This window comes from Glycine max, chromosome 11 (assembly GCF_000004515.6).
Source record: "Glycine max cultivar Williams 82 chromosome 11, Glycine_max_v4.0, whole genome shotgun sequence".
Taxonomy (NCBI): Eukaryota; Viridiplantae; Streptophyta; class Magnoliopsida; order Fabales; family Fabaceae; genus Glycine; species Glycine max.
This window is the reverse complement of record NC_038247.2, coordinates 6,188,393-6,203,177: the sequence shown is the minus strand read 5'-3', so window position 1 is coordinate 6,203,177 and position 14,785 is coordinate 6,188,393. Positions and strand designations below refer to the sequence as shown.

The following is a 14,785-nucleotide window of genomic DNA, read 5'->3' as shown; positions in this document are numbered from 1 at the left end:
CTTCTGGGAAAAAAAAATCATTGCTCTTATACTAATCACACACCACCAAGGCGGGAATAATTCATTTATTACTTTTTTTATACAAAAAAATAGTTTGATAAATAAACTTGTATTAATAGAATCATAATGTATTCGCTAACTTATTCTGTCAATCCAAATACAGCGGCTTAATGTGTACTTGTATACTTATCCTTATGTCATGCTCAAGCAGCCCCAATAATACAGTGGCATTGTCAAAGGCGATGAAGGGTTATTAGCAAATTTTGAAACATGCCATACAACATTTGAAAAGAGGGTACTTCAAAGGGGCAACATCACAGTTGGTCCATGTTCTAACTTCTAGTGCGATGGTGATGGCTACTAGTATCACAGACAACGTGTTCAGACGTGAAAATATATACTATTAAACCGTTAAATAATTTAATATCATTCAAATATCTTTGAAACCTAACAAACTGATGCATTTAAGAATACCACACGAGCTATCATGATGTATCAAATATTCAATGACGAGCTATCACTATACACAACTACACAAGCTGGCCGAAGACCTGTTTGTATCAATGACGAGCTATCACTATTCAATTAGATTTCACAATAACCGGAAGAACTTAAAATAACGCTGTTATATAAGTGACATTTAACAAAGACCTGTTTGTATCAAATGGAATTTCAGTAAAATTGAAAAAACAAAATACATTTACTCGCGTCACTTTGATAATCGTGTAAGTGTGTAACTCCTTACTGAGGCAAACAGGCTAAAAAACAACTTAACACACATACGAGATAGGTAACTATTTTCTCTATTTTGGCTTTTTCCTTTCTTTCAAGGCAAAATTGACATTATGATGAGCTGTATCACTCTACAATCAAATAGTAGCAAGCCCAACGCAATTTGATCGCCATCTCTTTAATGCGTGCTCGGAATGGAGTTGTAGACTCACGTATTGTTTGATTTCCTCGTCAAATTTTCATTTTGATGCAGAAGCCAATACTAGTTGCTTCACAAAATTCACATGTCTAGCTAAAAATTGTACCCAAACATGCTACAAGGTATGGAAAATTGGAAACGGAAATAGCAACCGGAAATATTTCAAGAAATGCTAATTCACAAGAGTGTCAAGTCTTTCTTTTGTCACGGTCCATTTTAATCTCACGAGTACTTAAATGCCTACAAATATAATATAAGCAAGAGTGCAAAGCTGCCACTTCAACTGCAAGCACCAGGAGTGGAGCTAGATAAGTTCTGGGGGTAAAATAACAGTGAATTCATGAGACTGTAATAAGTGTTGAGGGGGGCCAACGCCCACCATGGCATGCAACTAACTAAAATAAATTCTCTGTCTCTAGCGTTCCAGGCAGTAGTCGGTTTGATAATAGCTGGATATCCAGGTCTACAGACTAAACAGTAAAAACAAAACAACACAATAGCACTGCAACTGTACATCTAACTTGGAACTCTACCTCCAAAATTTAGGGAAAAAATGAAGAACAGAAGATGTCATGAAGCAAATTGCCTAAAGATAACACCTACCCATCTAAAGCAAAAGGGTACATCGACATACTTCTGAGTTTTCACGATTAAACTACTAGACGGAAAGACTTCTACTTGTACAAAAACCATCAACAACATCGACAAGTTACAGCATCCAAGCATGTGTACGGCCTTGATTTTTCCTCTATCTCTTCAGGGGTAGGCAATGGTTCGACTCCGTATATGGTGCTCCTTGTACAGCAGAAATTGTATAAATTTCTACGAACTCCTCTACTGAATGGATGCACTCTTTCCGGAATTCCCCTGCAGATTAGTTAGATGCGTTTATCATAGATACCCAAAAACATAGTTGGCAGATAAAAAAAAATACCAAACCCAGACATCAACCATTTAACATCAACATAGATCTTGCTAATAAATTAAAAGCCATGCAACACCCAAAAAAAGAATCACATTCTAGCAAAATGTTTTATCTAATGATTTATGGTAAAAATATGAAATAATACAAAAACATCAGGAGACTAATTTATCTAACCTTAGATAATGAATCCGTCTTCTCCTTACAAGTTCAAAGGTAGTCTGATTTGTTAAAATAAGATAACTGCAGAAAAGACAAAACAGCTGTCATATATTCTGTGTTAAACCTGGATGCTCAACCATACATTCAACATAAAGGAGAAAAAGGGCCAGAGTGTAAAAGAGAAAGAACAAGTTCAATATTTTATTATCCATATGGTTATATTGGCAAAACAGTCACACAGAACTGCTAAGATTAGATTAGATGGAAAATGAAAATAGTAGCAAACTCATTGAACAACTCAAAAACCAATGAGTCATTCCACTATGCATTCTTTATTCAAGCACTTCACACATTATTTGTAGCCATTTATTCTTAACTTGTATTATTTTGAATCGGTGAAAGGCCAAGCTGGGTAGACTGTCTTTCAAAACCTCCTAAATATCATAAATTGGGTTCTGAGGTCAGGAGTGTCAGATTTAAGTTTTACTCTTCCTTAAAGCAAATATTTTGTCATCCAGATATCTCCATTTAGTCTTCCTTAGATAGACGAAATATATGGCTTCTTGACTCCAACTTTTTGGAGCATCAAGGTGATGGAATGAAAACATTCAAAGCTATAAAACCAAAATGTATGTACAGCACATAGGACAATAATATTTCACAGTTCACACACATTAAATTAAATAAGTGGCAAAGTTAGAATTCTGGCATAGAACCCCACCCCCCCAGTTTTCTAAATAAAAAAAAATACAGCAAAGAACAGAGGAAAGACCTATATAAAAAGCAATCTTACGCTAGATACAAAAATCAGGACATAGTATTACGAAAATTACCTATGGAATAGCAGTAGGAGGAGAAGAAAGACGAGACAAACTAACAGAGTGATCAAGAGAATTATCATGATCGCATCCTGCCACCTGAGAGCATAAAAAGGTAATGATCCAATTTCAGATTACAGAAAGAAGGAGAATAGGACTTTCTTCCTTTCTGATTACGGAAGACCTCATGATAAATTTTAAATGTAAAACTGGGCCATTATGTCAAGCCTCACCTAACCTAAAGAGGGTGAGCCTTGGCACAAAGGTAAGGTTATTGGCTTTGAAAGGCTGTAATCTAATCAGAGAAATATTCTCTCCACTTGTGAGTAGGGATGTCAACAGGGCAAGGCGGGGGCGGGGAGTACTCCCCAACTCCCATTCCCCACCCCCAACTAACCCTCCGTCCCCGATCCCCGCTGTAGGGGATTTTTTTCCCATCCTCGTCCCTATGGGACCCCAAATTTTTTTTTTAAAAAAAGAAACACACAACGACAGCGTAGCTCCTCTCCAAGATCTAGCCGCGCATATCAGAGAAAGGGTGTTTAGGGTTATCACTCCAAGTCTGTGTGTTGTTGCCCCTTTTGAACGTATAAATTTGGATGGGCTTATTTTCCTTTTCCTGGTGAATCCCCGCAGGGATCCCCGTTTGCAGGTCCAAATTGACACCCCTACTTGTGAGGATCTGGCTGCATACACAAGCCAGTAACAGCCGCCCCCCCAAAAAAATTAATAATAATAATACTAGGAGTTTAAATATTTATCCTAAAGAATGAAGATATCATACCAAACCCTTGTAATGTGAGCCTTCAGGTATGAAATATACAAGACACCAGTCCAAAGGCACAATGCTGTCTCTTCAAAAAGGTACCACCTAAGCATTTTGACAGGAAGGAAGAAAAAATCATAGTGAGAGAAATATATTTAGACAAAGATATATACGAAATTAATAAAATAAGTAACTTATTTCCTTGTATAATGCTGACATATTATTGATTACAAGGAGAGCATAGCCAAAGTCTTCACAAGGTAAATAGCATTTCCTTAATAAGCCATAAAAATAATCCCATTCATAAATTTCACAAGTGTTCAAGCATAGTAAACTACAATGCTTTCACATACATAGAGGAAGCATATCAAGTGAGAATTGTTCTCATGAGAACAACTAATCTTGGTTATGCAACTATATATAGATGGTCAATATTAAAATTGAATAAAACCAATCTTAGTCTTAGCCATCTGTGTACAATTGTATGATCAAGATTTGTTGTTGTCTTGAGTGAGAACAATTCTCTCTTGAAATGCCCCCCTCCCCCCTTATCTACATATATATAGAGAGAAAAAGAGTTTATATCAACAATTTGCTTAAGATTATCTATAATCATTAAATACATCCAGTACTTAGTAGGACATATAACTCAATGGGAAAATAAAAGTGCATGAGCAGTAAAAATAAATAATGTAAGGATAACATAATTAAGTTTCTAAATATGTTTCTGAGTCCATCCACTCATTTCTTGCAGGCCTATAATTAATATTGAAATTTGAAAAAAGAAGACTAAGTGCACATTGAAACTAAAAGTGTTTGAACAAATGTCAAGATAATGAAACAAACAAAAGACATTCTACGGCTAATTAGCAGTGATTGCATTTCCAGGCCACTGATCCTTCATCTAAGTATCAAGACTAATTACAAATGAAATAATAATATCATCGAGCAAAAATTTTATTATTGGTCAAAGTGAAATTTCTTATCTAAAAAAAAGATAGCTTAGATAAAGTCTACAATAGAAAATCTTGATGCCAAAATGCAAATTTTTAGTTTCACATCTCAACATTAACTCACCAAAATTTACAGTGATTACCCTGGCCAATGCAGTTACCAAGCCAAACACAATGATGATCAAACTGAAGAACACACTTGTCACAATCATGACAATGTTTTGCTCGTGGAGGCTGCATAATGGCATCCAACAAAATAATTTATCATCAAAATCAAGAAGTTAAATTATTATAAACCAAAAGAGAGGTCTCTGGTTTTCATAATGTGCTTTAAACCTAACAGTCATGTATATAACACAGGTAAAAGGCTGTTTATGAAGTGTAGCTCAATCCATATTTTCATTATCCATGGAAATATTGCTTTCTCGTGCATCTTATACAAGCATCCAATCCAGAATGAAAAAATTGATTCAGGTATTTTTGCTGATTCAAGAATTCAGATCACAAATGTTAAAACCAAAACCCAACAATACTTTTACAGATACAAGATGTAGAGTGGCATGTGTGAAAGGCTAACAATATTATAATGATTGTATTTAATTATTCAATGATGATACTTCAAGACATGGCAGCATTAACACATAGTTTCTTACATCCTTACAGTGAATTATTATGATGCTGTACAAAATGAAATGTTGACTACTAAAACCATCAATTTTTTTTTTTTTGATCGGCCTAAAACCATCAAATGAATGCAACATCATCACCCAAAGATGCATTGAAGAAGCAAAAAAATATGAAAAGACATATACAATAGCCATAACATTTATACATAGTGTAGAATGTCATTCATAGTACCTGCTCCATATTGCAGTAGGTGCATGTCCATGTTCTGCAAGGAGAAGAAAGCCATAAATAACTTCTGAAAATTTAACCAGTAGGGCATGAAATTGGAGAAGCCACGGGACAGTCCTATCTACCTGATCGAGAAAGGATACAAGTCAGCCACCAACTTCGACCAAGATGATGAATAGCTTCCTGAACCATTTCTTGCAATCAGATTTCCCTCTGTGGAAATTACGTAGCTCCCATTTCTGCTCAAAGCCGATTGAGGCCAGAAACATAAGGTTACTTCACATGTTACTAAATCCATTTTCCTAATAACAAAATTTATACAGGAAAAGTAGGGTTGCCTACTTCGATGTTTCTGGTGCCTTTCTGTTCGCTGCACTTCTCTCGTTAACAGTCAGCATGGCTTCAAGTACATAGCTGCAAACAAAAAAAATCAGCAACAAAAAATAAACCACATCAGGTAGATACACAAGCAAAAATATCTCGGTCCCTCGTCACATTCAGTATTAATTTCATCACAAGTAAGCAAATGGTTTATTACCCTGGAGAAGAAAGAGAGGTAGCAAAGTATTGTATCAAAGTAACAACGAACAGCAGCAAGTATAAAGCAGTGTACCTGACACAAAAGCAAGCGAAAAAAATAGAAAATCAGAAAAATTATAGCAATAATCCAAAACTGCTTTGAAGCACTAACTTGTACATACATGACATGCATAATAGTATAATACACATTACACAATGCAGAAAATGCAGCTTTATTTAAAGTCACAGAAGATATAATAAAGGTAAGGAACACTCGCCACGGCTCCTTCTTAGTCCTTTCTATCAAATCCCCATCGAACAAGAAGAGCACGCCAGCATAAATCAGGTGAATCGTCACTAAGCACAACTTCAAGCACAACGAAGACCTTCGACCTGAAATTCAGGTAACAACATTTACAACGAGGTAAAAAAAAATCAGAAAAAGGAAATTAAATTCGGATAAAGCACATATTAAGCAAAAAAAAAAAATCAAAGAAAAAAGAAAGAAGAATTCCGTACCAGGATCGGCGAGGCATGGAAAAAATCGGAAGCAGCGATCCATTGGTTCCTCCCACGGGGAACGCACAGGGCGGCATATAGTGGCGATCATCATCGAATTAAAGTGAAACGAGTCGCATCGGAGATTCGCGAGTGTTTGTTTCCAGGGAAATCGATTTTCTTGGTGGAAACGAGTTTTCCCAAGAAAATGACCCGCGAGGGTGGTAAGAGCGAAAGGCGTTGTTGGAGTGTGATAAACGATAATGATTCTAATTTTAATTTTAAAAGAAAGCTACTAGTTCAATTCAACTGGCTAAACTCTGAAGAAGAAGAAGAAGAAGAAAAAAGAAGAGACGATAGAGGGTGCGCACTGCGCATCCCTCGCGTAACTTAGCAGTTAGCGCGTTCTCAAGGGCCAAGCAAAGATTGCAATTTGCAAATCTGGTGAGACTGTTAGCTGTTAGTAAACACCTAACCAAAATATTGAATAATTTGTTAACAGTGGGGGTTTTTTTTTTTTTTTGTTATTAATTGAAACGAGTTAATCTGGATCCAAACCATTCTTCAATAATATGCCTAGGATCTGATCCCAAGGACTATGAGTAATGGTTTGTTTTTTATTTTTATTTTCACCGTCCGTAAATAAGCATCCATGTGAGGACTGAAGAAAAAAATGTTAACGAATAAATTAGTAATTTGTATCATCATGTGAATAAATTAGCATAGGATTGTTGAAACTTACTGCTAATTAGTAATTTCAAGTTTCAATTTGTTAAATATTCGGATAATTTTTTTTATCATTATTCTATCTAATTCAAATAGAACTATTTATAAAAAAAAAAGTGGACGGTCTCTACTAAAAAAGCAAGTAATTTGTGGTTTTGAGTTTTTTTTTAAAATGTCTGCTTCTGTTTCAGGTGACGTATTTTACATAATAATATTTGAAGAATAATGTAAGACAAGATACTTGCCAAAAACTACATTTGTAAAATACAAATAAGTACCACTGCCTAATTTCTGGTGATGGAAGTCCTTGGCCACGTACTTTCAACTTGATTATTGTTGTTTTTTTTTTTTACAAAACTTTATGAATTTCACAAACTATTTGTTTATACTATTATAGATTACAACAAATTAGCATGAGTGATTAAAAAAATTGACCCAATATCAGTTGTTGACTTGTTGATATAAGTACAACAAGTAAGCTTTTATTCCCTTAAGTCTTCCTTTGTATTTGGGAATAGGATTCCTCCGTTGGATTAGAGGTCTTCTGCTCTAGAAAATAAAAATGTATTATGTCTTTGCTCTTGGATGAGATATGAGTTATATCACAATTACGATGAAGTCTGATTATATCATATCTTTATATTCCCATAGAAAAAAATATAATCAGTTAAGATATGGTTAACATATTGTTACAACATGATCAAGATATAGCTTAAGATATGATTAGTTATCCTAAGATTATGAATATAAAATAGGATGTTGATAGTAAATATGTTGAGGTGGGATTGGTCGGCTCACAACCTATTGGACCAAACCTGAGGATCAGTCCATTGGGCTAGACTGACACAATTTATTTAACATTTTAGAATTGAGTAAGAGATTTATAACTTTAATTTGTAATCTCATAGATAGAATTGAAGACTTTGAAAATGGATATAGATTTGTTATGTTATTTTATTTTATTTTTTACAGAAGATTTGTTATATTATTGAGAACTATGCATCTATATAGTAATTCAAATATATTTGATGAAGATCTATTCATATTTTATGTTGGTAAATCACACTTAAGATTTCAATTGTGAAATTTTCATCTAACTTGTTTGTGTGGGTGTGTAATTCCCATATTTACAATAAATATGAATCTCTAAAATATAAATCCATAAAAGACGTGTATATATGTCATGGTGATAAGATTGGGTTTATGGATTTATATTTTACTGGTACTGTTAACTATTTGTTCTGATAAGATTTTGAATAATTTCTCTTACACGTTTTCGTGTGCATATGTATGTGGGAGTTTTTTGTTTTTATTTTCCCTTTTATCTTGAGAACTACTTACAAGACTTCATGTCCTCTGGTGTTGAGTGCAAAAATTTAAAACCGACATTCTTGATGTATATGGTAATTGCCATAAAAGAATAATCCCATAAGAAGACAAATCAGACAATCCCATAAGAATTGGGTTTGAATCCGATCGATATAACATCCAAAGAAAAAGAGTGCACAAGTTAAAAAACAATAACGACTGAAAAACAAATTTGAGATTACGCTTTAAAAGATATGTTAGAAACAATACCACACTGAAGTAGGTTTAGCTACATGATGAAAATAACAAAATATATGCCAATCTTCACGACAAGTTGAGCCTTGCGTCTATTAAGTTAAGGGAACCATCAACTTTACACTCTACTTTTTACAACTATCTACAACCTCAACTTCTTTTTAGGGAAAGAGACGGATGTTCAATGTATGATTGGATTCAAGTGCAGTAACCTACTCAACCATTGCTTGTCGCCACTCAGGGTACTTGACAACTTGATGATAATAGATTAGCTCATATTGGTGGATGCTTTAAGCAAATACTTTGTAGATAGAGGAGAGTTTTAAAATTAATTCTAAGATTATAATTTATATTTTATATATGTATTCATGAGCTTTTACAATACACGAATCACAATATAGTACTAGTTAGTTTTATTCAAAGGATATTTTATTATAATGGAGAGGTTTTGGTAAGATTGAGAAGCTTTTATTGGACCTTTAAAAAAGAATAAGAAAATGTGAAGAATGGAAAGACCTATATACCTAAAGAGTATCAAAAGAATCAGCCGGTGGAATTCATTTTGAAATATCACTGAACTGAATCATCCAACGAAAACCGAAAATGCTATTGGATAAGTATTAACACATTAGCAAGACCTAAAAAAAGCTTGTTTTACTACTTTTTCTTTCTGCACAATATCAACAACCACATAGCTATGGGCCCATATAACTAACAGGGAGGCCCAATCTACCTAACGCACAAAAAACAAGAGGCGCAGATATCCTGGAGAGGAATCGGGAATCCTATGAGATGCACCTCATGGAGTAGGTGGTGACGGGTGAATCCATAGTTGGAGCACCACCGTACACTCTAGCGTGATCGCTCTCCAATCCGTAATCCATCATCGGACGGTAATCCAAATCCTCGTCGTGATCAAACACAAACTCCGGAATCTCCACTTCGTTCCTCCTCACATTCTCCCACAGATAATCAACCCTGCTCACGTACCTCAGCTTTCCATACAGCCTATCACACGCAATCAAACCCCATCAAAATCAAAACAATAAAAGAAACACACATAGTAATGAAACTTACACGCAATTAACAACTACAATAAATTTAATAGGGGTATAATTGAAATTTATAATAAAATATATCTATGTAATCCGATCACAAATTAATAAATTATTAATTCATGATAACAATTTTAGAAATCATATTATCGATGATTTAGTAATTAATTCACATTGAAAATATTTGTATATTGAAATAAAAATTAAAATTATAAATAAAAATCTTTAAATTTATTAATAAAAATTTAAAACTCAATTTAGAAATAAAAATAATAATAGATAAAAAGATAAAGATAATAATTTGAAATGATTGAGTTAGAATTTTCCAGGTTTGGCTGATAGGGTAAATATTCTTAAAAAAAATATATTAAAATGTCCAATTAATAATGAAGAGAGTGAGAGGTAGTATTTTTTAATTTGTATATTTTAATTTATAATATAAAAAAGTAATTATATCAAACCGATAAACCATGCAAGTGAGTAATTTAGAGGTGATGAGTAAATTGAGCGGAATGCATGCATTGAATAATTGCGGTGAATCACGATTTCCCAACTATTCCTGAATGATAAAATATATACTTGTGGATCTACAATTGGTTATGATGATTATTATTTGTATAATAATTGAATGAATTAGTGAAGGATGGATGAATACCCAGCGTTGAAGAGGAAACGGCCGAAGGTAGCGAGGAAAAGGCGGGCCTGCAAGCCCGGGTGAATAAAATAAACGGCTTCGAGGTTCTCCTTCACGTTCGCCGGAATCGAGTCGTAGATCCACCGGAGACCGGAGATTCCGGGAAAATTCTCGCTCCTCTGGACGCCGGTGTGCACGTACAGCACCACGAATTTCCTCTTCCCCAGCTTCGGGAAAACCTTATCCTCCAGGTACTTCTTCAGAACATCAACACTCACCAACCGCGCTGTCGTACGGCAAACAATACGTACACGACTCCCTCAGTTTGGTGCACATAAAAAAATTAATTAAGAATTAGGGATTTAATTAATTAATTAATCAATCTACCTGGGAAGAGTTTGGCGATAATGCGAAGGATCTTGCGGCCATGCTTGTCCCTGCCTTTGATCTTGAACACCTCTAATTTTTCGAGCAACTCTTCTTGTTCCACTTGGGATATGGCAGAGCACATGCTTAGTTTTAATTTTAAGAGAGAGAGAGAGAGTGGATAAAGAAGATTGATTGTGAAGTGGTGAAGTAGGGGGGGTTATAAGGGAGTGGGTGCAGGATAAGATGAGGGACAAAGAGAACGTTATTATGGACAAATATCGAGAGAAAACAAATAAGGGAAAAATAAATGGGTAAGGTAAAGGACTCAGTCAGAAGGAGGGAAAGAAAAAATGAATGAAAGTAATCAGAGCATGCTGCAGTTGCGCGGCCATAAGGTATATTCGAAAGAATCTTCCTTTCTGTGGGCCCCACGTCAGTGTCATCTGGCTTCCCTTCGCATACGCGATCCCAGCCGTACGATCCTTCATCATGGTTCATGGAGGAACCTCGCTTTGCCCGCCGTAATTATCGTTGATTATCCATATGATGGGAAAGTATTTACTATTTAACATATCTTGTCAAATATTTTAAGTTATTCTAAAAGAAGGTAAATATTAAATATTTTCAGCAATGTTAACAAGTCATCTTAGAGCATTGATTACAAAATTAAAAGGGAAAAAAATTCTTTAATATATAAAATTATGTTATTCATATTTTTTTTATTTTGTTACGATTTTCATAATAAATATTTTTTATTTTTAATTATTTAACTAATGTTATTAAGGCATGGGTGGATATTGCTCATCAAGATCCAATAATTTTTATGTTATTTATATAATTTTCTTAACGGGCGTTTGTTTTGTTAATAGAGATGTGAAGACACGAAATTCAGCACATATTCATCGCAAAAACAAGACAAGTGATGTTTCTTGGAAACGAAAGTTACGTTTGTAAAAGAAATCCAAACACGGTAAAGATGATGATAGAATAAATATTATTTTAATAAATTCTTTATCATAATTCGAACACACAATGAAAAAAAAAATATTTTAATTAATTCATAAGAATGGTGTAATGGTGAAACGACTTTGCTAATGAAACCAGAGTGGCTGTCTCGTGGTTTTACTGACTGCAATTATTGTATGTGATTGTCTCTAGCGTAAAAAATCAATCTGTTTATTTATTTAAAATTTAAGTACTTCATTAAACTAGCTTATCCTGTTTATTAGTATCTCTTATCTTCAGCTTTTGACCTTTCTTTTCCAATTTCATACGTGGTCATAACGAAAAAAATAAGTTCAAATTGTTCAATATTCAAATCTTGAAAGCAGATCTTCAACAACAACAAAAAGAAAAATCTTGAACGCAAATCATGGGTCTTGTTTCTTTTTTCCTTTTTCCGTTTTGGTAACTGAATGAAAGTGATAATCGTGTTTTGGGGTTATCCAAATATCACCAAAATTTATGTTTCTATCCCATTGATTTTTTCTTTATCTCAAAGGTAGAGTTCCCCTCTTGCTTTGAATGTCTAATTGTCCAGACCATGAATGATAGTATTTATACTTAAATCGATGATTCACTCTTTTTCTAAGTAATGAAAAAGAGGACCTAAACATGAGAGACACTCCGTGGTGTCTCTCTAAATTTTTTAAATAATAAAAAAATTAAATACAGTTAATAAAAAATAATAGAATAAAAAACTAATAATATAAAAGTAGTAGAAAGTCTAAAAAAATGTGAAGACAAAAAAAAATTACTTAAAATTATATTCTCTTCGTATATTGGTATAAATATCTTTCCTTTCACTTTTCTTGTTGTTTAGGAAAAAAAAAGTCATTGTGTACTTCAATCTCTATTTAATCTTAAATTTTAAATCTTATATTACATTAAATCGATCTTTTCTTTAATTTTTAAAACTTATTTAATGATTTTGTTAATATATAATCAGAGGATAATATTTAAAAAAATATATTAATCGTGCATCAAAATCAAGTCTATAAAACTTAAGTGGAAAAAGATGGTATAGTCTAAACACATTTTTTATAAGCTATAATTATATTTAAAAAATTACGAGATACTTATTCGAATCTCACTATAGATACTTGAGATCTTGAAATTGATGGGTGGCCATGAAAAGAAATGTAAGATAGAAAAAGTTATTTTATTTTATGCTGACTTATTATTTGGTGATTTGATATAATAATAGGAGAAATTTATCGTTTTTTTGTTTGTCTGATATTGTTAGTTTAAAAATTACTATCAGGATGAAGTTCAGTTATATGGTTGGCTATCATTTTATTTTTCTTTCATTTTTAATCCTAAATTATTCACAAGGTTATGTCTAAAATTAAATTGAATTTATATTTTAAGTTATTTTATTATTCCTATCAATTATAAAACAATTTATTAATTTATTATAAAATAGAACTTCACCCTTAATATGATTCTAACAATTAACAAATCCAGCCGATTAGATCAAAACTGAGAAGTAGTCAATATTGACATATCCAGAGCAGTGGCTCCATCATCGAGATTCCATTAAAAAAAATAAAAAAAACTCTTCGACTAATATCATTTATAGATTAATACAACTCTAACACAAACAGAGACACATAAAGATACTTAGATTCAAGTGAGAGCGCCGCCGCTGACGTATTTGAGGAGAGGCAGCAGAAGGAGGAGGGAGAAAAGGAGCAGAACTGACGTTGGTGTAATTTATTTTTTTTAACTTTAAAATGATTATGGCGCTTTAAAATCGCCAGAAGTTTTTTAATATTACTTCTTATCTAAGCAATTTTTGGAGTTTTAGCAGCCAGAAATATTATTTGCCAAAAATTATTTTCACGTCACGTTTAAACGAAAATATTTACCCTTTTATTGTATTTTAACTAATCCTGCTCTTAAGAAAAATAATTAACTTAATTAATTATATTAAATTTATCAATCATCATTTTAAAGTTATTTTTTTTATCTCTCTATCCATTAATATTTTGAGTGAGTGAGAACAGTAAAATATAGGTATATAGAAAAAATAATTAATATATTTAAAATTTAAAAAATGTCTTATAAAAATAGACAAATCAATTTTTACATAATGATCTTAGAAACAAAAAGAATAACATTAAAGACTAAAATCAAACAAAAAATAATTGAGAGACCAAAATCTACCAAATATATTAATAGAGGATTATAAACAAAAATTATTAAATAATTAATGAACTAAAAACATATTTACCCAATTTAAAATGATGATTTTATCTTAGTTTAAACAAAAATAATGCCCAAAAATTTAACTTTTATATGTATAAAGATAAAAAAATAGTAAAATTAAGCAATAAATAAAATAAATATAAATGTGACATTAAAACTAATATGTCAACTAAACATTTTAAAACAAAACAAAATCATATAAATATCCTTTAATGAAAATTTTCCTCAATATTTGGAAGAAGAAAAAAGTAACAATATTCTTTTAGGATTTTATTTGTATAATATTTTCTTGCTTTATATGACGGAGGCCCTGTCGAGTGGCAAGTGGCAAGTCAAGCATTATAGAAAGTTAAAATCTTCTAATTTTCATGAGGGAGACAGAATAATTCATTTGGATAAAATAATTTGTATCTGAAATGAGTTTTTTTACTTAACTTTTGCCACCCTATGTATGTTTTCCAGCAGCTCACAGTTTGCTTCTACTTTCATCCTCGATTATTCATGAGATTTTATCATCTAACACCTTTATACATTGAGAGAGAGGTTGAAATAAGAATTATTCTAGAGAAATGAAAACTATAAATATAAATTAATAAACTATCAAGATTAAAAGAAAAATATTTTTTTAAAAATGATCATATGATCAGTGAATAATTTTTAATTTTAATTATCTGTGTATAGTAATGTACCAAAAAGAAACTCATATTTAAAGTTTTCACGTTATTAAAATGAGAAGTGTTATCATCTAATATGACCGACTCTCTATATAGGTCATGAATAACTGGATATTAGACTGTTTTTTTT

General features: G+C 32.4%; 2 protein-coding genes across 2 annotated transcripts; both read right to left on the bottom strand.

The window, feature by feature from the left end:
• Positions 1–1,247: 1,247 nt before the first annotated feature.
• Positions 1,248–6,879, bottom strand: LOC100818912 (protein S-acyltransferase 10). The gene is made up of 11 exons (XM_003537621.5): positions 6,446–6,879; positions 6,205–6,319; positions 5,946–6,020; positions 5,750–5,821; positions 5,533–5,646; positions 5,411–5,444; positions 4,677–4,786; positions 3,618–3,704; positions 2,849–2,932; positions 2,031–2,096; positions 1,248–1,798 (listed from the first exon to the last, which is right to left on the bottom strand). The coding sequence occupies exons 1-11, from the start codon at positions 6,537–6,539 to the stop codon at positions 1,624–1,626; spliced, it is 1,026 nt and encodes a 341-aa protein (XP_003537669.1). The 5' UTR covers positions 6,540–6,879; the 3' UTR covers positions 1,248–1,623.
• A 2,280-nt stretch (positions 6,880–9,159) lies between these two features.
• Positions 9,160–11,044, bottom strand: LOC100818380 (Sec14p-like lipid-binding domain-containing protein). The gene is made up of 3 exons (NM_001254423.2): positions 10,790–11,044; positions 10,424–10,688; positions 9,160–9,721 (listed from the first exon to the last, which is right to left on the bottom strand). Exons 1-3 carry the CDS (start codon positions 10,911–10,913, stop codon positions 9,499–9,501), a joined length of 612 nt encoding a protein of 203 aa, NP_001241352.1. The 5' UTR covers positions 10,914–11,044; the 3' UTR covers positions 9,160–9,498.
• Positions 11,045–14,785: the final 3,741 nt, after the last annotated feature.

Excerpts from the sequence above, each read along its gene's own strand:
- LOC100818912 (XM_003537621.5), bottom strand. The coding sequence starts at position 6,539 with ATGATGATCGCCACTATATGCCGCCCTGTGCGTTCCCCGTGGGAGGAA. Across the intron at positions 6,021-6,204 it reads AGGACTAAGAAGGAGCCGTG|GTACACTGCTTTATACTTGC; the intron begins GCGAGTGTTCCT and ends CTTTTGTGTCAG. Across the intron at positions 4,787-5,410 it reads CCTACTGCAATATGGAGCAG|CCTCCACGAGCAAAACATTG; the intron begins GTACTATGAATG and ends GCCATTATGCAG.
- LOC100818380 (NM_001254423.2), bottom strand. The coding sequence starts at position 10,913 with ATGTGCTCTGCCATATCCCAAGTGGAACAAGAAGAGTTGCTCGAAAAA. Across the intron at positions 10,689-10,789 it reads TATCGCCAAACTCTTCCCAG|CGCGGTTGGTGAGTGTTGAT; the intron begins GTAGATTGATTA and ends GCCGTACGACAG. Across the intron at positions 9,722-10,423 it reads CGTTTCCTCTTCAACGCTGG|GCTGTATGGAAAGCTGAGGT; the intron begins GTATTCATCCAT and ends TGCGTGTGATAG.